The sequence below is a fragment of the Uloborus diversus genome, chromosome 7 (genome assembly GCF_026930045.1).
Source record: "Uloborus diversus isolate 005 chromosome 7, Udiv.v.3.1, whole genome shotgun sequence".
Taxonomy (NCBI): Eukaryota; Metazoa; Arthropoda; class Arachnida; order Araneae; family Uloboridae; genus Uloborus; species Uloborus diversus.
In genome coordinates, this window is record NC_072737.1 from 1,437,623 (window position 1) to 1,459,783 (window position 22,161).

General features: G+C 36.1%; 1 protein-coding gene across 1 annotated transcript in view; it reads right to left on the minus strand.

Moving 5' to 3' along the window:
• The window catches only part of LOC129226157 (protein madd-4-like), a 125,670-nt gene extending 107,111 nt beyond the window's left edge, over nt 1-18,559 (minus strand). Inside the window, exons 1-3 of the mRNA XM_054860757.1 lie at nt 18,526-18,559; nt 15,862-15,991; nt 9,774-9,978 (exon numbers count right to left, since the gene is read on the minus strand). Of these exons, the coding sequence (XP_054716732.1) occupies nt 9,774-9,978; nt 15,862-15,991; nt 18,526-18,559 (369 nt within the window). The remainder of the gene's footprint in view (nt 1-9,773; nt 9,979-15,861; nt 15,992-18,525) is intronic.
• Nucleotides 18,560-22,161: the final 3,602 nt, after the last annotated feature.

Consider the following 22,161-nt stretch of genomic DNA (forward strand, 5'->3'; position numbering starts at 1 on the left):
AAAAGGGGAATTTTGTCTATTACCCATCCCTTCCTCATCCTGTCTGTTAATGGGCATCATCAGATCAGTGTCTGATCCCCATCTGATTTTTCGGTGTCTGTAACTGGGGGTCAGACCATTTTTCGAAATTGAGCCAGTAAAAGTAGAATGAACTCATTCAGAGGATCCAGAAGCAGCCAAACGGTTGATGAGATGCAGTTGCATGAGAGAAAAATAGGTTTAAAAGTCAAAATACATTAAAAGGCTCAGAAAATGGAGTTCACCTGAGGGCGATGTCTCACGGGGTCTAAGGACCCTTAACCTTCAAAATTTTCGACTTTCTCGAAAAATTATATGTTATGCATATTTCAATTCTAAACAATTTGATACCTTATTTATTACCATACGCCAAAAACTTTTCAAGTTATCGTAAAAATGCGTAAACTTTCCCCTAAGAGATTTATGTTAACAGCAGCTGTTTAAGCCTCTTTTTCTCAGGTGCCGGTTTCTTCGGTTTTTTCATTTTGCGCGCATGATATCTCAGAAAGTTTCTTATATATTTCCGTAAAACTTTTCATACTTGTTTGTCTGGTTTATATTTGTGACCTGAACCTAAATTTGTTTAATTTTTTTAAAATTATTTATTTATTTTTTGAAATTTTACAAGTCATAATCAAAAATTTCCAAAATTTTGGGCAAAAAAAAATATATTTTTCTAAATATTACCTTTCATTTTTAGTTAAAATTTAGGTTCAGATCATAAATATATACCAGACAAACATGTATAAAAAGTTTTACCGAAATATATAAGAAACTTTCTGAGATATCATGCGCGCAAAACGAGAAAACCGAAAAAACCGGTACCTGAGAAAAAGAGGCTTAAACAGCTGCTGTTAACATAAATCTCTATGGGGAAAGTTTACGCATTTTTACGATAACTTGAAAAGTTTTTGGCGTATGGTAAAAAATAAGGTATTAAATTGTTCAGAATCAAATTATGCATAACATATATTTTTTCCAGAAAGTCGAAAATTTTGAAAAGCATGACTGTTGGTGGTACCGTTACCTTACGTGAAGAAAGAATACTGTATCTATACTATTAATTTCTGTGCGCGTCTGTCTGTGTTTGTGTCTGTATCTCTATCTACACCGGACTGGCAGTGTCTACCAGGTTCAATACTAGAACCGTTAGATACAGGACTAGGAAAAGCCATTTCGCCCCGTCTCTCCCCTCAAAACTTTAAGGAGTCGGATAGCAAGTCCTAACACTCCTGAAACTATACATTGTTACCGCCTTAGGCGGCATTGAGCCAGAACAGGGTTGGCGAGCGAAACGAGCAGGTGGCGGAGTCTCCTGGTGAAATAATAAAGCTCAAGTTGAAACATTGTTTTTCCATTAATGACAGTGAGTTAAAAAAAAGTCGCAAAATAAAATATTTTCCTTATGAAATATTTTCGATTATATTCTTAAAAATATTTTTTCTCAAATGAATGAATAAATAAACGAGTGAATGAATAAATAATGAAGTAAGAAATGAGTGACTTAAAAAGAGAATGAATAATAAAATAAGCGAATAGGTGCATTAATAAATGAAAGAATGCAAATCAATTAATTAATGAATGTAAAAATTGCTTCAATAAATGAATGACATAAGCAAATTAAAAGAAAGGTTCTAAGCAAAATAAATAAATAAAACGAAAAAGAAAAGAATCAATATGTTGCGGAAAGATTATACGCCTGCAATAAATATGTACTTTACGGATTATAAGTGAAACCACATGAAGCAATGGATCATTGGACTCGCTACCTACGAATCGCAATGACATTAGAAGGAGAAACGTCAAACGACAGCCAAAATGAAAGCTAGTTACCGGAAAAGTTGCTTTTCTGCCCGCAGAGTGTCAATGCGAGGAAAACAACATGTCCTCGCTACATCAGAGAAAGCTGTTCGTTTTCTGACAGAAATTTGTAGTTATCAAACCGAATCGGTTAAACCATAGAATCCAATTTTCATCACCCGTGGAAAAATGAATATAACAATACAAGAAATGAAAATTTAGTAAAAATTTTAGTAAAATTTAGTAAAAATTTTCACTGCAAAATTTAAAATATGGCGGTAAAAATTAAAAAGAAATAAATGTAATAACGAGTCAAAAAATATTAAAACGTGAAATAAAAGTGAACAAAATCCATAAAAAAGAAAAAAAATAAGAGAGGGGACGGTGGAAAATCAATGTTGTGGGTATTGTACATGAATTTATATATATTTTTTTAATTACTTTTTTTTTTCACGCGTTTTACCTTACACTGGAAACTTGAACTTCGAATGAAACTTCATTTCATTATTATTGCTTATTTGCTTTCATTTCATGTTCGCTTTTGATGGTGTTTCAGTTCATTGAAAAGTTTTCAGGAAATTTATTTATTTATTTATTTAGTTTTAATGATTTAAGAGAAACTTTTACGAGAATCGTGGTAACATTACATAAACTTCCGTACGGAGAAAGATATCATCAAAAGGTCCTTGGCTACTGATGTTTTAGTAAGATAAGTGTTGGTTCAGGTTCAGACGAATAAAATTTATTGTTACTAGGAGAATTCTTAAGCTCATCTTCGAGCGCGCTATCATTCATGAATGTCCACAGGTAACACAACACTGAAAAGCCAACTTTTAAAATTAGACATAACATATTTCAACCACCATCAATATCTCGAAAAGACAAATACTTGGCAATAGTCGTCGAAGGCGAAAAAAGCAGCCCCCTCTAATCGCCTTCACATCCAAATCCAAGCCTCCCAATTAAAATTAAGTGCCAAGAAGAAGCAAGCATGTGGATGGCTTCCCAGTCAAATGAGAAGGGAATTCGAAATGCGATAAAAATAAAATCAAGCAACCGGCTCCGTTAGCGGGGAGGGGGGGAGGGGGGTCCCACATGAAGGAGTCTTTTCTTAACGAGTCAATAAGAGAAAAAGAGAGGGGGGGGGAATGCTGGAAAGAATTTAAATTATTTCTGCAAGTTCATTGTCAAGTCGGACACGAAGACGGGATTCGATGAGGCAGAGACAAACTACCGAATTGAGGAGAAGAAGTCTCTTCAATTCATGCGTGACCTTCATTTGACCTTACCTGAATCTAAAAAAAAAGAAAATTAATTTGAATTTTGACCTCTTGAATTCAAATTATGGTTTTCGCAATCACGAGTGTGTGTGTGTATGTAGGCATGTGTGTTTGTGTGTGTGGGGGTATGTGTGTTTGTATTAAAGGGGGGATGTGTATGTGTGGGCAGGTAGTTGTGTGTATGAGTGTTTGTGTGTGGTGGGGAATGTGTATGTGTGTGTAGGCATATGTGTTTGTGTCTGCGTGCAGGCATGAGTGTGTGGGTAGTTGTGTGTAGGCATGAGTGTGATGAGAGTGTGGGTAGTTGTGTGTGTATGTGTAGGTGTCTGTATGTATGTGTAGGTGTCTGTATGTATGCGTGTGTGTGTATGTATGTGTTTGTGTGTGTGTGTGTGTGCGTGCGTGTGTGTGTAGTTGTGTATGTATGCGCGTGTGTGTAGGACATGGACGCAACCTGGAAACGGCTTTCGCTAGAGGAACAGCATCGTGAGGAGCCGGTCGACGGTGGTGCTGGCAGAGGGTGCTGGCGGGAAAATAGACTCATAGGAATTCAAAACAGTCAAATGAGAACAATAAGCAATCGTGATTGCTCAAAAAAAAAAATAAATAAATAAAAATGAAAGACTGGAAAACGTTATATAAAAATGTAAAATTGATTTTTTTTGAGAGGGGGGGGGGGTATGTTCTTTATACAGATCCACAGTTTCGACATATTTTCTCTAAATTTGGCAAAGGTCCTTCAATGATCAGGATTTTACATAGAGTACTTTCCGTCTCCCTATGGGGGGGGGGGGGCAAAAACCTCCATTGGGGGTTTTCCTTATACAAATCCAGTTTGCGTCTGATTTTCGTCAAATTTTTAGAGAGGCTCTTTGATGCTCAGGAATTGTATCGCCTGTCTATATAAAGGACGGGGGGGGGGGGGAGTCCTTGTGCAATTCCTGATTTTCGTCAGATCTTTGCCAAATTTGGCACAGAAGTCTTTTGATGCTCAGGATTTCAAATAGGATTTTCGCCCCTATAGTGGGAGGGGGTTGAACTCAACACTGGAATTTTGCCAGAAAATCCGTGAAACGAACTGTTTACGCTGATAAATAACAATGTCTGAATTTGTGGAATTTTAAATAATTTCAAAGAGATCTAAATTTTAATTTTGGATCATGAAATTGCCTTTTTCTACACGTTGAAGGGACATTTTTGCGCTATTTCTTTCTTTTTTTTTAAAACCTGATTGTTGAACATCGTCACCTTGACACAAATTTTATTTTCGAGGTAGACTGTGAAACATCGGGCAATGTAGCTAATTTTTATCTTTACTAATAATAAAGCAGAAAGTCTCTCTGTCCGGAGGATGTCTGGATGTCTGTAGGATGTTTGTAGGATATCTGTAGGATGTCTGTGACGCGCATAGCGCCTAAACCGTTCGGCCGATTTTCATGAAATTTGGCACAAAGTTAGTATGTAGCATGGGGGTGTGCACCTCGAAGCGATGTTTCGAAAATTCGATGTGGTTCTTTTTTTATTCCAATTTTAAGAAAAAAAACTATCATAAATGACGAAATCATCATAACGTGGAACCGTAACATGGGCACAAGCCGATGGGCGAGATACGAAATGATCATAGCGTGGAACCGTAACGTCGGTACAAGCCAACGGGCGAGAAAATTCACCATACATTATTTGTAAATATACAGGCGAACCAAAAGACCTTTAATTTTTCTATTACGGGCGAAGCCGTGCGGGTGTCACTAGTAAATAAATAAATAAACAAATAAAAATAAAAACACGGCAATTTATGTCAAAGGGTAACAGATTTAAAATGCTGCACACACACACGCGTAACAGATATGCTTAAGACATCGCCATCAGGTTGACACCATTTTCAGAGCCTTTTGATGCATTTAGACTTCTAAAACTATTTTTCTCTCATGCAACTGCATCTCCTCTAACGTCTGGCTGCTTCTGGATGAGTTCATTCTGTTTTTATTTGCTAAATTTCGAAAAAAAGGTCCGACCCCCAGTCACAGACACCGACCATTCTGATGATACCCAGAAACAGAAAGGAAGAGTCATGGACAGAGTTCCCCATTTCTCTTCAAAATGTGCAAAAGTTCTTTATTTTTAACACGCTTTTATTAGCTTCACCTGTATGTATGTATGTATATATATATATGTATGTATGTATGTATGTATTTTGTAACGGAATCTTGCAGCTCAAATTTCGCCCACTTCCTGCGATCGGATTCTTTTGAAATTTGGCACGCGACCTCAGACCCGATGACAATGCAATATTCTATAATCAAATTAATTAATTAACTCTTTTAATCGTGAGTTTCCTCCAATGTTAATCAATATTTTGGCATAAATCCAACAATGTGAAAAAGGAAAAATTTAATAAAATACAGTAAAAAATGCTCGCAAAAATTATTTAAAAATATCTACAAAAACCTTTAATTTTTCTGCATCAGACAAAATGTGTTCCAATGTTCCAAGGTAATTAGAACATGAAATATAATTGTTTATAACTAATTTCATGCCAAAATTGAGGTGAGCCTTCAATTGGAAATTCATTGCTGATCAGACCATTGTTGAACAAAACGTTTATTCAAATGCATCTCAAATTTTCAAATTAATGAAGATATGATTTCCGCACACATACATCGATGACTGAGCTGGATTAGCTTTTTTTTGGGCAAATTTTATGAATATAAAAGATTTTGAATAATGTTGAAATGAATATTTTTTCGTAAAACAAGTTAAACTAAAAAGAAGAAAATAAAATAATAGTTTAAAAAACTAAAAAAACACGCTTTCGTAGCAAATTGAACTAAAAAGTGAAAAATAATCTTTGGATGATAGTAGTTGACCAATCACTTAATTTCAATGTAATACAAAAAAGCGTGGGGGGGGGGGGGCTTCTTATCAGTTGTCATGAATTTCTTCCATTTGTTGTCCAAGCAAAAATATAAATAGACAGCCCCCCCACGCTTTTTTGTATTACATTGAAATTAAGTGATTGGTCAACTACAATCATCCAAAGATTATTTTTCCACTTTTTAGTTCATTTTGCTACGAAAGCGTTTTTCTTAGTTTTTTAAACTATTATTTTATTATTTGCTAAATTTCGAAAAAAAGGTCCGACCCCCAGTCACAGACACCGACAATTCTGATGATACCCCGTAACGGAAAGGAAGAGTCATGGACAGAGTTCCCCATTTCTCTTCAAAATGTGCAAAAGTTCTTTATTTTTAGAACTGAAGCCCAATTAAATTCAAATGAACATGAAACACCGGCAGACATCGTGGTGGCTGTTCAAAACCAGGGACCGATTTACACACCTGTGTGCCCCGGGGCACCGACAAATATGGTGCCCCCCCCCCACAAACAAAAAATATGATGGTAAGTGTTGGATATTATTTTGATAGAAAGAAAACTTTAAAATACCGATTTCATACGAAAAAAGTTAATAATTAAGATGTTTGCAAAGAAATTATTTAATATAAATCTAAAATAATTTTATGGTTTTCATGTTAATTTTTTTTTACAGTCGCAGATGGAAAAACTATGATACAAATGGTAAAGGCAAATCATAATGTCCTTTCTGCGCATCAATGATTCACATATATATTTTCTCTTTTGTTTTCTTGTAGTAAATTCATCTGTAATGTCTTCATAATCAAGTTTTAGGTCAAACTTCGTACTAGTGATAATAGAGCTGATAAAGATAATTTACCATCAGAAATGAGGAGTACGCAAAGGACATTTAATTCTCTTCAATAGCTAAAATGACCGTTCTCCGCAACAATTGGCTAATGTGTTTTCATTTAATAAAAAAAATTGTCAAATGACAAAAATTTTTTTTTTCCCTTTAGGCCCCGAATAGAACTCTAGTTCCAAAAAAAAAAAAAAAATGACAGAAATTTGGTGCCCCCTTTCATTTGGTGTCCCGGTCCCCGAATGCCCTGCCGTAAATTAGTCCCTTTTCATAACCGTCCACCACTGCCTTCTAAATACGAACAGGCTCATAAAATTCACTCATAAACACTAGATGGTTGCACAGTATTCATGGGTAGCAAGAACATCTGTTTTAGCCGCCTAAAATAACAGATTTAAAATACAGTCGAACCTCCATATATCGAACTTCCACGTATCGAAATTTTCTATATATCGAATTCCCAGCAAATTACCATGTCCATTGCATAGAAAAATTGTTTCTATATATCGAAAAAATCTCTATGTATCGAATTTTTTTTTCGAGACATTCGTAGATTTTTTTTTTCCACTTTAGTCTGTTTGTCTCATGAAAAATAAAGGTTAGGGGAGAAAATTATGTTCACTAAAGGTTGCTACGAAACTCATAAGGAATCTGGGGTTGAGGGGTGTATAGATAGGTCGTTGTTTCGTTCTGGAGTTCTTAAATTCCCTCAAGTTTAATTCAAATATCTTAGTTGTAACCAGTAACATTTCAAATCATTTTCAAGTCATCCCTTTTGTCTGTTGAATATCATTCCTAGTCGTTTTAGATGCAGTAACAATCATTCAAGTTGAGTAGATTGATTTTTTACTTTTCTCTCGATTACATTGTCAAAACGAAAATCCCCTCATGTTGCGGATCAAGTTGAATTGCCGAAGAATGAAGGTGTATGAAGGCGCAAATATGTAATTTCTGTCATTTTTTTAATTAACTTTCATTTAATCCGATGCTCGTATAAATTAGAAATTGGGTGTCATGCATGAAAATTAGCTTTAATTTTAATGTTTTTAGCAGATTTTTAGGATAAAATAAGATCGTTTCTATATATCGAATTTTTTTCCGGCAATTTGATACTTCGATATATGGAGGTCTGACTGTACTGCCCACTCACGTACTACAAGCAGGGGTGTGGTTCCGGTATTCTTCTGCGCTGTTCCGGCACATTATTCCATCCAACACTTACTTTTATTTTAATCTATGATCCTGTATTTCCTCCAGGATAGACTGATTTTACTCTTCCCATGTCAATCCCTCTAAAATGGACTTTGAAAAAGTCTTCTTTACCCATAAAGAGCCATCAGAAAAAAGGGAGATACAAAAATGCATATGATAAATGCTTTTAATAATAGGGAAGTTGCAACCTATTAAATGTTCATATTTTGGCTATTGGATATTGTTAATTGACCCTCAAAACTAAAAAATGCACCATCGCCGAATTTTAAAACACCGTGGTTGACTTTTAATGAATTTTTAAAAATCCACGCGCAAAAGTGCGCGCTTCTGAAACGTCACTAGCCTACGTCACAGGGCGCGAGCGGGCAGCCTTCCGCCGAAGATCCCTTGTTTTCGCTACGGACATTTTGAGCGCGCTGATATTTTTATTTTCTGGAAATTCAATAATCCTTTTGAACACACTATGGAGACCGGATTCGTTAAAGCACAATCTAAATAATCTTCCTCATGTAACATCAATGATGGTATTCGAATATTTCCGGGAGGATGAGAGGTTTAATGTTCCAGAAACGCGAGGAGTTAAATGCGAGGAGATAGCCTTTTACGTTTCGTCTTCGAAGTCGAATGCGTGACCTTCGGCTTCTGCCCTACCGGAAGGCGCATAACGTCACTTCCTATGCCATCTGACGTCACAGGCGCTTGAACTTTAAAAATTAATTTAAAAAAAACTACTTATCGTATCGCAAAAATTTTTTCACCTATGATGTTCATACATGTTACTCTATCGTATAAAAATAAAATTGAAAAATCGAAAACTTCCCTATTCTGTGATAGACAAAGGGGCCCACGAATATGTATTGCGACAGCCCCCCCTCCCCTCCACCTCTAAATCCGCCATTAGACAGAGGTTGATGATGATGATGATGTGAATAATGAACAAAGAGCAGAAACAGGGACATCATTTTTGACTCGACGTTAAATCCCGGTTATCACAAATTTGCCATTTCAACTGCGCTTGCGCGCGGACTTCGCTGATTTCGAAACTCTTGCTCAAACTAATGGAAAACATTTAAATTTGTTAATATAAGATAAGAACAGATAAAAATTAGAAGTTACAAAGCTGTCTTTGATTTAGTTTTTACGGCTCGGTAAAGATTGAGTTTTGCGTCTTAATTATTAATGGATTCGGAGCCTGATTTTTCTATCAAACAAAGGCCCTTTTCAGGGCCAAATTTTTAACCTCAGAAGAGCGTACTCGATCTGCAGCATCACTTCCAATACAAAGCGGAACCCTCAACCTAAATACAAATATATAATACTAAGCTGTTTACGCCTAACGTTAAATATCCGCAAAAGACGGATATTTGTAATATTTCGATCATTTCTGAAATACATAACGTGTTTTACGTTTACGTTAAATAAATATTTCCAAACCAATAAATATTGAAGTGTCATTTTTCTCTTTTCTTTATAAAGATTATCAGTTATTCATATCCGTAGTTTCATATAATGTATCCCGAAATCGCTGTGAAAATACTCTAATCGCATTCATTAATTTGTTGAGACTCAAGCACAACCTAAATATGAACAAGCAACACGAAATCTTAAAACAGAAAGCCCAAAAAGCAAAGTCCGTGCGCAAGCGCAGTCGAAATGCTAAATTTGTGATAACCGGGATTTAACGTCGAGTTCATTTTTGCATGTTCGATTATACAGGCATATAAAAAGACATTGACTACCACACTTACCCCGGACCAGGGGCCGGCGACCCACCGGGGGCAGGGGGCCAGGTTGCAGGGCCGCTCCGTCAGCGGCTTCTGCCTCGCCTGACAATGCTCGGCCGCAACGGGCACGCGCAGTCCGTCCGTCCCGGATTGGGCGCAGTGCACTTGCCGGGATTGGCTGCCGCCGCCGCACGAAGACGAGCACGGACTCCAGCTGTCAGTCACCCACCTGAGGGAAAAAAAAAGTTTTAAGTTTATAATTAACTAGCAAAAATACCCGGCGTTGCCTGGGTCAGTAATAATTATGAGAAACAATCCTTACTTGCTCTTGTTTTCTGTTTTAAGCGAAAGAATTTAAAACAAACCTTTTTGACGTGATTAAAAATCGAGCTTCTTCCTTACTCATTAAACGAAAATAGCAATAAGTTTAAAGAACAAAATAGTAAAGTAAGACAAAACAACGTAAGCAGAAGCACAATAGAAACGAAAGCACGACATTTAAGCATATACAAATTTGAAGAATTTCCGAAGTATGAAATTAAACTTTACATGTTTAAAAAGATTTATCTGTTAGTACTTTTTTTTTAAATCTAAAACCTTCTCTGTATGGCTATTGATGTACGAACTGTTTTAAATAATGTAGCCGCCCGTGTTTCCCTTACACTTGCTTTAGTTATTTTGGGAAATTTCAATTTTTGTAAACACTTGGTGCGGTTTAAAATCTTAACAAATTTGCGAGAATCATTTTGGGACACTTTCGATAATACTCCCCCTCCTTACTAATTTTTATTACAGAAATATTGTTGCCAGATGCCGAGATACTTTTGGTCCAAAAAAAAATGGCGCCAAACGGTTTCATCCGAAATGTTTCCAAAATAAGTAGTAAAATTTGGCGATTGTTTGAAATCGTGCAAAAAGAAAAATTAATGGAAGTTTTTGTGCCGTTTATGGATTTGCCTAATTTAGTTGTTGAATTAATTTACACAGTGTTTTTTTTTTTTTTTCAGTATCTTTGATTGGCGATATTTTGTTTATATGGTGAAAGCTGAGAAACATTATTACGTAGTCTTAGGGCTCAAAAACAGCGACAGTGGAAAAAACTGCCAAATGCATCAGCTACTGAAATCTTTCTGAAAACATTCTGGCGAGCAAGTGTCCAATCAGCATAAATAATAATAATAAACCATTAATTACATAAGTTCCGTTTAAAAGTAAAATGATCAGCCAAATCCATTTATTTTTAGCCAATCTTGTGGAAAAACGTTACTTTTAAGATTTGACTTGAGAAAAGCCTCAAAAAGTCAGACGAAACGCAAAAATATTCAACAATACAACAATTCTTGGGAGTTGAGATGACACACTAAATAATAAATTGGCTTGATGAAAGCCTTCGAACAGGGAACAAAAAAGCTCATAACTCGTTTTTTATACAACTTAGAAACCTCGAACAGATGCTATCTTCAGCAGAAAAATTGGCGCTTTCGATGGACATATAATATTAGTATGTGCACGTTTTTTTCCACCCCCATATTGGGACATTTATGCGAAAATTGGGACTAAAATTCGAATAAAAAGGGAACTATCAATCGGATTTTTTTCGAACTGGTCTATAAACCTTCCCGGTACCAAATTGAACAAACGCTGAAAGTTTCAGCCAAATCTGCCGGGTAGTTTCTGAGATCTTAGGGAACAAATTTACCAAAGTCCATTTATATATATATAGATTTGCATTCTAAAATTTTGAATTCTAATTATGCTTTTCGCAATCACAAGTTGTGACAGGACCCTACTTATTGGTTACTATCCTACTCACTTGTTTATAGAAACGGCTCCTGCCCTCCTCTTGGGCAGTTATGTGTATACAGTTGTGTATGTGTATGCTTGTGTGTGTGCGTAGACCTGTATGTATGCACGTTGGCGTGTGTGTATGTGTGTAAAAGTGAGTGTGTGTATGTGTGTAAAAGTGTGTGTGTATGTGTGTGAGTGTGTATATGTGTGCGTAGGACATGGACATCACCAACCAGGAGAAGCGGCTACCGGAGGAGTCGCGCCTGCAGAGGACGGTGGAGTTGAAAAAGGAACCAAACATCAAGGACGGTCAAGTAAAAACAATTAGCAATCGTGATTGCTCAAAAAAAAAAAAAAAAGAATACGGCCACTTTTATTCAAATTGTTCCCCTTCCTTCGGGAGATTGGATTTGTCTTGTCTCTGTTTTGTTGTTATTATTTTTTATTTTACTCAAAATTGTTTCTCAGTAATTAATTTCAGTTCGTCACTCAAAATTTAAAACTTCGTTTATGTGTGTATTTTGGCAATTTTTTTCAAAATTCTAGAAGTTTTATGTCCTTTGCTCCTTAATAGAAATCATAGTCCAATCTCTGAATACAGAAGTGACTTGGATTGAAAAGCATGTAAACGGCAGCGGACAAAACGTGAAAAGTCACGAACTATATGACATTGCAGACACACCTCGCCAGGCGTATAGTGTGGCTGTGATACGTTGAGCTACGACCTTGAAAATCCTCATATAAATAATAGCCGATGATAAAGTAACCCGCGGGTTTCAATAATAAACTTAACAGTTTTACTGGTAAGATTGTCATTTTAGGAACACGAAGGAACCAAAACAATGCGAAACTCCAATAAACTATAGGGGGCGCTGCAGCCATTGTCTAATGGCGGATGAAAAAGGTAAAACAAACAAATGCCGTAACTTTTAACTTGCTTTGACGCTCAGTGAGTGACAGAAGTTTATCATAGTGTTTGTAGGAAGCTTCCTTTTCTATTGTTCTGAAATTACATCTTTATATAGAAAAATGAATGTTTGTCTGTATGTCATCCATGAACTCAAAAACTACCCGGCAGATTTGGCTGAAACTTTCACCGTTTGTTATTTTTGGTACTGGGAATGTTTATAAACCAGTTCGAAAAAAATCCGATCGATAGTTCCTTTTTTATTCCAATTTAAGTCACAATCCATTGGATAAATACGAATAAAAAGAAATGAATTCGCGTGAAAGATCTCATTGATAAGAAGTTAGCATTTTTCTTGAGTTTGAACAAATAAATTCTTTCTTTATTGTTTTCATGCAACGGGGGGATTTAAAACTTTTTCTATTTGATATTTTTAGCGATGGATTGATCTTGCAAACTGCGTGAGTACAAAATTTGAGTAGAGTCACTTGATAGCTGGACCGATTATTATGAAAATTGCTATAGATATGTATTTTTCCACGGAGAAGGTGCATCATATGCTCATTGAACCACCAGGTGGCACTGCAGAGTAGCAACTTCTGCCCCGTTCAACCGATTGTCATGAAAATCAGTATAGTGATGTATTTTTTTGTTGGCCTAGCAACGCGCGTCGGGTACAGCTAGTTACACTGTAAATTACCTGTAATTTAACCCAAAGAAAACACGCGGAATGGAATGTTTTACCTTTTTCGGTAGCATTGTAAATCACAGCAAGGTCATGCCTCAACTTATGAGGGCCACACTATACCGGCTAACCTCGCAGGACAGCCGGATATGTCCGGTCCTAGAAGATCCGGACACCAGATGTCGAGCAACCGAGTGTGGAGGGGAGAAAAAGAGCGGCAAAAAATCAGTTTCGGAAAGAAAAGACTTGTTTGCCGGAGTCGGGAGGAAATATCTGTGGCTCTCAAATCGCATTCTTTCCCCGAGCTTCGAAAGAATAGAAAAAAAAAAAAAAAAAAAATCGAATAAAATGAAGTTCCTTCGTGTATACTCTTTTTCATTCATTTATTTATTTTTCTATTCCGGCGTAGAACGCGGTTTTTTGTTCGAAATTGGAAAAAACAGAGTTCCTTTCCCGTCGTGTCCCCGGGAGATTATCGGAGGCTGAATGGATGTTTTGCTTAGCCCCCGTCTCGTTCGCCACTTCATCAATGCTCCGATGTTCTGCCGGGGCGTCCACATTTCGTTCGATCGCGTTCGATTCGCTCTTTTCGAACTGACGTCTTTACCGCTAGTTATCACAGGAATGATATACTCATGGTACACCCTTGCGCGAATTAATGGAATCAAGTTGGGAATTTTTAATTTCGAATTTTTTAGGTTGTTCAATCTTTGTTTATAACAGTTGTTTAGCCTACCCGTTGATTAGGTGTTATAACCTAACGTTTTTTTGAGCAATCACGATTGCTTATTGCTTTCATTTGACTGTTTTTGGCGTTCTTTGATTTTATTTTCCCGCCAGCACCTTCTGCAGCACCACCGTCGACCGGCTTCTCACGATGCTGCTTCTATAGCGAAAACCGTCTCGAGGTTGCGTTAATATCCTACACACACGCACATACATATACACACACACATATACATACACCTACACACAAACACATACACACACGCATACATACAGACACCTACGCATACACACACACACACGCAAACACATACACCCACCCTGACACCCACAGATACTCCCCCCCTCCACACAAACACACATACACACAACTACCCATACACTCATGCCTAACTACACAAACACACACACACGCACTCGTGATTGCGAAAAACATAATTTGAATTCATAATGTTAAAACTCATTTTTTTTAGGCGCTATAACCTCACGTTTTTTGGTCATAAATATTGTGTTTTGTTTAAGTGTTATAAATGTCTACTTATTTTTGCTGTTTTCTCTCAATCCGGTCATTTTTTAACCTTTTGTTAGCCGTGGATGAGGGAGAGACAGGCCATTGTGACATTGAGTGAACATCTGATTGCACAACAAAACAAAAACTGATTTGTGCTTTGCTAAAAACATGGTTTAGAGACCAAGACTTTAAAGAAAAGTGTAAAACTCTAGTTGACTCTGTGCCCAGTAGAGTGAAAATGGTGAAGGGCACACTAAGTGGTGATTTAGATTTTATAATTAAATGATGTAAATAAAGGTGATTTTGTAAAAAAATTGCCTTGATTCCATTAATTTTCACAAGAGTGTAGTTAAAAATTAATCCAAATTTGAATTTTACAAAAGATTACGCAAAGTCTACTCTGCATTTCTTTCTTTTTTGTTCTTTGTTCAGATTTTGTAGTAAAAAGTTTTGGCACCCTCGTTTCTTGTACTTTTTACCTCAAAATCTTCTTTGAATAAAATTATACGGCAGAAAAAATTCGAGCCAGCTTTCTCAGTGTTCGCAGCACGGTGCGCTATCCCCCATATTGGATAGAACTCAAAGGGAGACCGGGATGGAAGAATCACATTATAAGTCACGTGGTACAAAAAATTTGTGCGGCAATCGCTTACCAGTACAATTTTCTGTAATAAGTTTCTGTTCTGCACGTATTTTACTGTAATAATTTACCTTAAAATTTTCCTGGCCTTTTAACGATGTAAAGGTACCGTTTGGTACAAGCAGCACTGCAGTTGGGGAGGAACATTGTTCCCTGAAATATTAGGTTTGTTTTTTCAAAATAATGCAAATTCAACTACCATAAAAATCACAACCACCAAAACTCACCTTCCTTTAAACAAATGTCTGTTTATTCAGTTAAGGCGGGCATAAGTAATCTAAACTGAACTTTTTAAGCCAAACAAAAATTCGCCAACTATGACATACGAGTAAATCCATGATCCCCCCATTTAGAAGTGCATTGCCCCAAACATTTTTGCCACTTGGTACCAGCCATGAGTACAAGAAAAAATCTTTCTCCACGAAAAACCTAAAGTTACGAGCTTTTGGCAGGACAATTGAAAAATATTTATTACTTGCAGCAAATACCGAAAACATCAGCATTTTAACATACATAATAACTGAAATACACCGCCTGCTTTGCCTTGGCTAATGGGCGATAATTTACTGAATTTACATAAGAACTGTTTTACGAAATTGCAAAATATTAATTACTTGGAGAAAATACCGAAATTTAAACTTATAAATATCAGTTTTACACAATTGGCAAAACATTACGAAATAACGGTATTGTGGTCACTACCAGTAGATGACGTAATAATGGCTCTTTTGGGTAATGAAATAAAAAAAAAAGCATTGTAGTTAATGTAAAAAATATTTAAATGAACAATGTCACGACACAGAAGGATCAGTTTTGATACAATCTTTACAAGCAATAAAAAAAACTAATACTCACATTGGTGGACACTTGTGGGGGTTGCATTCTTTGATTTGCGGGAGGGGTCTGGCCGCGACGTCGCACAGCCGTTCGTCCACTTCTTTCTCATTCGCTTTATTCAGACAGGTAGGACGAGACATCTGGTAACCTAAACAGAAGCACTACCCTTACAAATTTGGAAATGTGAAGTTCCAATTTTTATGAATTTAATTTGTTTTAATTTTGATGTATGGTGGAATTTTTTGCATTAACTTGCACACAAAATTACCTTAGTTCTTTCTTGTGACCTGTACGTTTATTTTTCCTTATTTACACTTTTTTTGCATTGCGTCGACGGGTTCTGAGACTCCATTTTAGAGACAAACTTTGCAAGATATAGCCAAACTTGGCGACATTTCGAATCATATATGAGCCGCTCAGAAGCCAATGTGGTTAAGTCCAAAACACAAAAATTGAGAAAATTAATGTTTTTTGATACATTAGTTTTTAAAATTCTTGGTTTATTAATTTAATTAGAAAAGTGTATAAAATCTTTTTTCGAGGTGTAAACTCTGCAAAAAATCAAGATATGTACAGGATGTGTAAATAAAAACGTAAATATTTATTGAAATAATGACAGCATCTTAAAAATTTTAGGACTTATACCTTTTGGCAGCTGAAAATGATAAGAAATGTATGTAAAAATAATAAAATAGCATTTATTGTCATAAGTTTTATGTTTATTCATCACAAAAAACACCATCTTCTTCCGAGTTATTTAAATGTAAATCTTGATCTCCATGTGTTGTCCTTAATGTCCCGTAAAAGTCGTGTTTAATAGGAGGTATATACTTTAATAAACATATGATGTCTTTTTTGTTTCTCTTGAAATTGTTCTGCCATTAGGATATAATATAGGTTGAGTTATATTTTTTAAATTTACTGGCCTATCTATTTTTTCTTTTATTTTTATATGAATTAAATGAAAGGTATCATCCTCATCAAAATTATGTTTGAACTTAAGGCTGCTTGGGTTTGACCTTTCCAATTTTATCCATCTCATATTAAGCCAATTGACTGTTAGTGCACTTGTTGATTTTTCTCTGTTGGTAATAGCTTCTTCCAATGGTTTTGTGGAAAGAAATTCTTGTTGATTCATTTTGACAACTCTGAAAGGGTTTTTTTTTTTGTATCTTTTACTACTTTGTATTATATGATACCAGTAACTAGGTTATAAATATACGGATTTTTTTTTTTTTTTTGCATAAGCTTCTACAACTGCAAAATCAGTATCATTGGGCAAATAACTGTGCCCACTTAATAAAAATTTAAGCTCAATTGATTCAGCTTTTATATCTTCACTCTGAACCAATTTCAGTAAACTTAACAGTTTTTATACTTCAATTCTGTCCTGAACATGAATCTGAATACATTATAATTTTGTGAAAATCCTTTGCGTACAATTTAATGTGTTTAGTTAAACATGATGACACTTCTTGTGAACCCGCAATGCTTGGGTTATAGGCCAAACATACATGTAGCTCTCGTTAGCCTTTAAATCATGGCAACCAAGATTGTATACATATAAGTTTCTCTTGTAATAAGCCACTGATGTGGATAGTTTCAGAAATGGTAATGCTTTTTCTAAATCGAAACTAAACACGTATATTTTGTCTCAAGCTCTTAGTCGATCATTAGCCATACTATTACGGGCAAATTCTGCATTTCGCAAGTGTTCGTCATGTTCAACTTCAGCTGCATTTTTGTCTTCATGTATTGTAGATTGTTTTTTTATTACCAAATAATCAGGTTTAGCACAAGTATCTTTTGAAGGTTGCTTAAAATGTAAGTTAAATTTTGTCGGAAATATATGGTAATAAAACTTTTCCTTTACTTGTACAATTTGCTCTTCATTACATTGTTTGATATACAGGTTATACATTTTTGCAATAGAAAGATCTGAATTTAAGTATCTGCGTCTGGGATTATGACTTCTTGTACTATGAATTTCTTGTTTTTCAGTGTTGCCAACAAATATCGAAAGAAGAAGAATAATTTAATTTTTATTTCAAAGTTTATGTAAAAAAATATTGATAAAAGGTGGACTTATTCACAATGGCTTCTGAAATTATTATACAATATATTCAGAAGCTATTAAAAAAAGGGCTGTCTAACCTAGAAAAAAGTAACCAACAAGAAAATCCTTCAATAACTAAGAAGATTATTATTTATTTCATCAAAATTTCCAAAAATCAGAAAATATCAAAAAATGGACTTAACCGCATTGGCTTCTGAGCGGCTCATATATCAATAGTATTTTTAAACTTACTGACAAATCACTTAAGAGATATTGGTATAAATATGAATACCTTTGCGCATGAAAAGTAAAAATAAGAAATAACAACATATAATTGCACAAAAATTGAGAGTACTACAATTTGCAATTTTCGTGCGGATATATGAACAGGTTGTCCTTTCTTCGTCTTCTAGGGACGAAACTATTGATCAGAAAGAAATTAATAAAATTTTGTATAAATAAATAAAAAAAATAAATGTAAATAAAAATGTAAAAAATAATGAAGGGATGGAAATTTATTTGAACGAATAAAAAATTAATTCAAAACTTGCCATCAGAGAGCAGTTTTAGTGAAATCGATTTTTACGAATGGTTCATTAATTAGATTTCAACATCTTTTTTATCACCTTCGCTAAGTGGAGCTCCTCCCACAGCAGCCATGGTGCGTTAAGTACGCCATCACTTCAACAGAAAAAGCATGTCATTAGTCGACGCTTTTCGATCTCCAGACCTCAACCCATGCGACTTTTAGCTCTGGAGGTATTTGAAATTACACGTAAATCGCGATAATCTTAGAATATTACCCGATCTTGCACTAAACACAACATTTCACGATATAGATATCTGAAAATGATGGCCGTCGTGTTGAACATGTTTTGTTGCAATAAATATTTTAACCTTTCGTAAATGTGTAGTTCAATGAAAAGCGCCCTCTAGTGGCGAAATTTTGAACTATTTTTTAAATTTATTTGAACGAATTCCCATCCTTTCAATATGTTGTACGCAAAATTTCGTTCATTTCTGAGCATCAATTTCTCGTTTTTAGGACACTTAAAAATAGGGTCATTTAATTATGACTACCTTGCATATGTATCTATAGGTACGTATAATTTATGTATGCATTCTATGCGTACTCGCTTGTTGTACATAGAACTGCCGTGGGCAAGTAAACGGCAGTATCTGCAGAAATAAGTTTTTGAGATGTTTAAAGAAGCGCGTTTTGGATCACATGCAAACAATAAGGAACTGTTGGAATCAAGGACGGATGGACGGGAGGGATCGATCGTCCCCTCCTTGAGGCGAGATGCAGGAACTCTCCCTCGGTTCCGAAAACGTAATTTTAGATGATCTTCAAGAACGTTACGAAAAAGAGGGCTCTCCCTCGAAATTTTTTCAAAGTTGTAGTCTTGAAAACGCAGTTGTAGCACATCTCTCAACACTTTTTAGAGATAGGGATTGGAGCTTAGCGAAAGATGTTTTTCGAAGTTCCAAAAACTCAGTTTTAGACGATCTTAGATGATATGTTATGGGGTAAGGGGACTCTTTCCTGGAAAGTTTTTTAAATTGAAGTCCAAAAAAAAAAATTGAATTTTGGCTTCTTGAATTCAAATTATGTTTTTCGCAATCACGAGTGTGTGTGTATGTAGGCGTGTGTGTTTATGTGTGTGTAGGCATGCGTGTTTGTGTCGGTGTGCAGGTATGAGTGTGTGGGTAGTTGTGTGTAGGTGTGTGTATGTGTTTGTGTGTAGGTGTGTGTATGTGTAGGTGTGTGTGTGTATGTGTGTAGGTGTATGTATATGTGTGTAGGTGTATTTGTATGTGTACGTGCGTGTATGCATGCGTGTAAGTGTAGGATATTGACGCAACCTAGAGCTAGTGACGGCTTTCGCTAGAGGAGCAGCATCGTGAGGCGGCCTGTCGACGGTGGTGCTGCAGAGGGTGCTGGTGGGAAAATAAAATCATAGGAAAGCAAAAAACAGTCAAATGAAAGCAATAAGCAATCGTGATTGCTCAAAAAAAAGCAATCATCCGACACTTTTGATGACGTTAAGGTGAGGGATGGGGTTTAGTAAACTCCTTCGGAATTTCTTCCAAAAAATGTAATTAATAGTAATAATTTGAACCTATCTTTCGTGGCGTTAGGGGACGGAAGCTTGCGGATTTATAAAAGAGTAAGTATCTAAAGTCAATCGCTCCCTCCTTGAATATTTTCAGAATCCGACCATGGTTGGAATTTGACTTTTTTTTTGCATTTTTTTTTCCAACGGAATCCAAATAACCAAGCTTGTACAAAAAAGCTACATACAACAGATGACAAAAACGAAAAATTCGCAGTTACTGCCCTCTACCTGCCCATGGCAGTTTGCCACATTAGCAGGGCCGCTGAGAGCCAAGGCGCCCCATGTCAGTTATGTCACACGGCCTCTCCCACCCCCCAAAAGAAGAAAAAAGGGGGAAATAAAATAATCAAAACTTGCTTACTAGAAAACAATTAACTCTATTTTAAGTGATAAAACAGGTAATACCAAAACAGTAAATTTACTTAATCTTTACGTTTTCTCTTATTCGGAGCCCCCCCCCCCCCTTTTTTTTCTTTCCTTTTTGTTTTCCTTCTTTCCTTTACTTTCTTTTCTTTTTTTTTTTTTTTTTGTCAGTGTCGCCGGTTCCCCTCTCCCCTTTTTCTTCCATCCTTTCTTTTTTCTTTCTTTTTTGCTCTTTGCGTCAGTGTTGCCGGGCCCCCTCTAGACCTGGGCCCCTAGTTTCCGACTAGGCTGACATGGCCTGTCGTCGGGCCTGCACATTAGGCAACTATCTCATCATGGTCACTTTGCCGATACAGTCTAAAAAAAAAACTGCATACCTGCAGTAATAGACGAAAAAAAGTTTCCCCTATCAAGCGACTGCATTAAATAATAAAGATGTTATATACTCAAATAAAAAAAATAAATAAATCCATAGATGACAGTTTAGAAAGAATAGACGTTCGATAAAAGGATAATTATTTAGGAAAAAAAAATGACGAAGGAAATACGAGAACGATCTTTTAGTTTTCTCTTCGACCATGCGGTTGTTGTATGTCACGATAAATACGTACTCAAACTGCCGACGATGGGTGACCCACGAAAGACAATCCGACATGTCCGACATTTTGGATCCCAGCGGGTTATTAGTACATTAGGATACCAGTTTTCTTCGCTTTGACCCACAATGTCGCCCGTTTTAACGACAAATTTTCATTTTTATAGCGTAACTGTGTTTGCTGGCATAAAACTAGGGACCTGAAGCCGAAAATTTCTTGGACGCTCCAGCTTTGCTTACAGATTTAAAAACGAAAAAACATCCAGTATCTTGTATTCACTTAAATTTTAACATCTTGAATTCAAATTATGCAGTTATTTGCTGTTTGAAAAAACATAATATTACACAAAAAATCTTTTTTTAAACGTAAAGTCTGCTTAAGTCCTAAAAAAAAAATGAATAAAATCAAACCGCAGGCGATTTGGTACTACGAATATTTCGCTCTCTAAATAAATATTAAAAACAACCGTTGTCGTGGCAATCTGAAAAATCAGAGCAACATCAATTTTGATCAAGTAAGGGTAATAAGTATTTCGTGATCGCTAAAAAAAAAAAAAAAAAAAAGAATTAATTTGAATTTTGACATCTTGAATTCAAATTATGTTTTTCACGAGTGTGTGTATGTAGGCGTGTTTGTGTGTGGGGGTATGTGTGTTTGTGTGTAGATGGTATGTGCATGTGTGTGTAGGCATGTGTGTTTGTGTCTGTGTGCAGGCATAAGTGTGTGAGTAGTTGTGTGTATGAATGTGTGTGTATGTGGGGGGGGGGTATGTGTGTGTATGGGGGTATGTTGTATGTGTGTCTATGTGGGTGGAGGGTATGTGTATGTGTGTAGGCATATGTGTTTGTGTCTGTGTGCAGGAATAAATGTGTGTGTAGTTGTGTGTATGTGTGTGTGTATATGTAGGTGTCTGTATGCATGCATGTGTGTAGGTGTATGTGTGTGTATGTGTTTGTGTGTGTATGTGTTTGTGTGTGTATGTGTTTGTGTGTGTATGTGTTTGTGTGTGTATGTGTATGTGTTTGTGTGTGTATATGTGTGCATAGTTGTGTATGTATGCGCGTGTGTGTAGGACATGGATGCAACCTGGAGACGGCTTTCGCTATGGGAGCAGCATCGTGAGGAGCCGGTCCACGGTGATGCTGCAGAGGGAAAATAAAATCAAGGGACATCAAAACAGTCA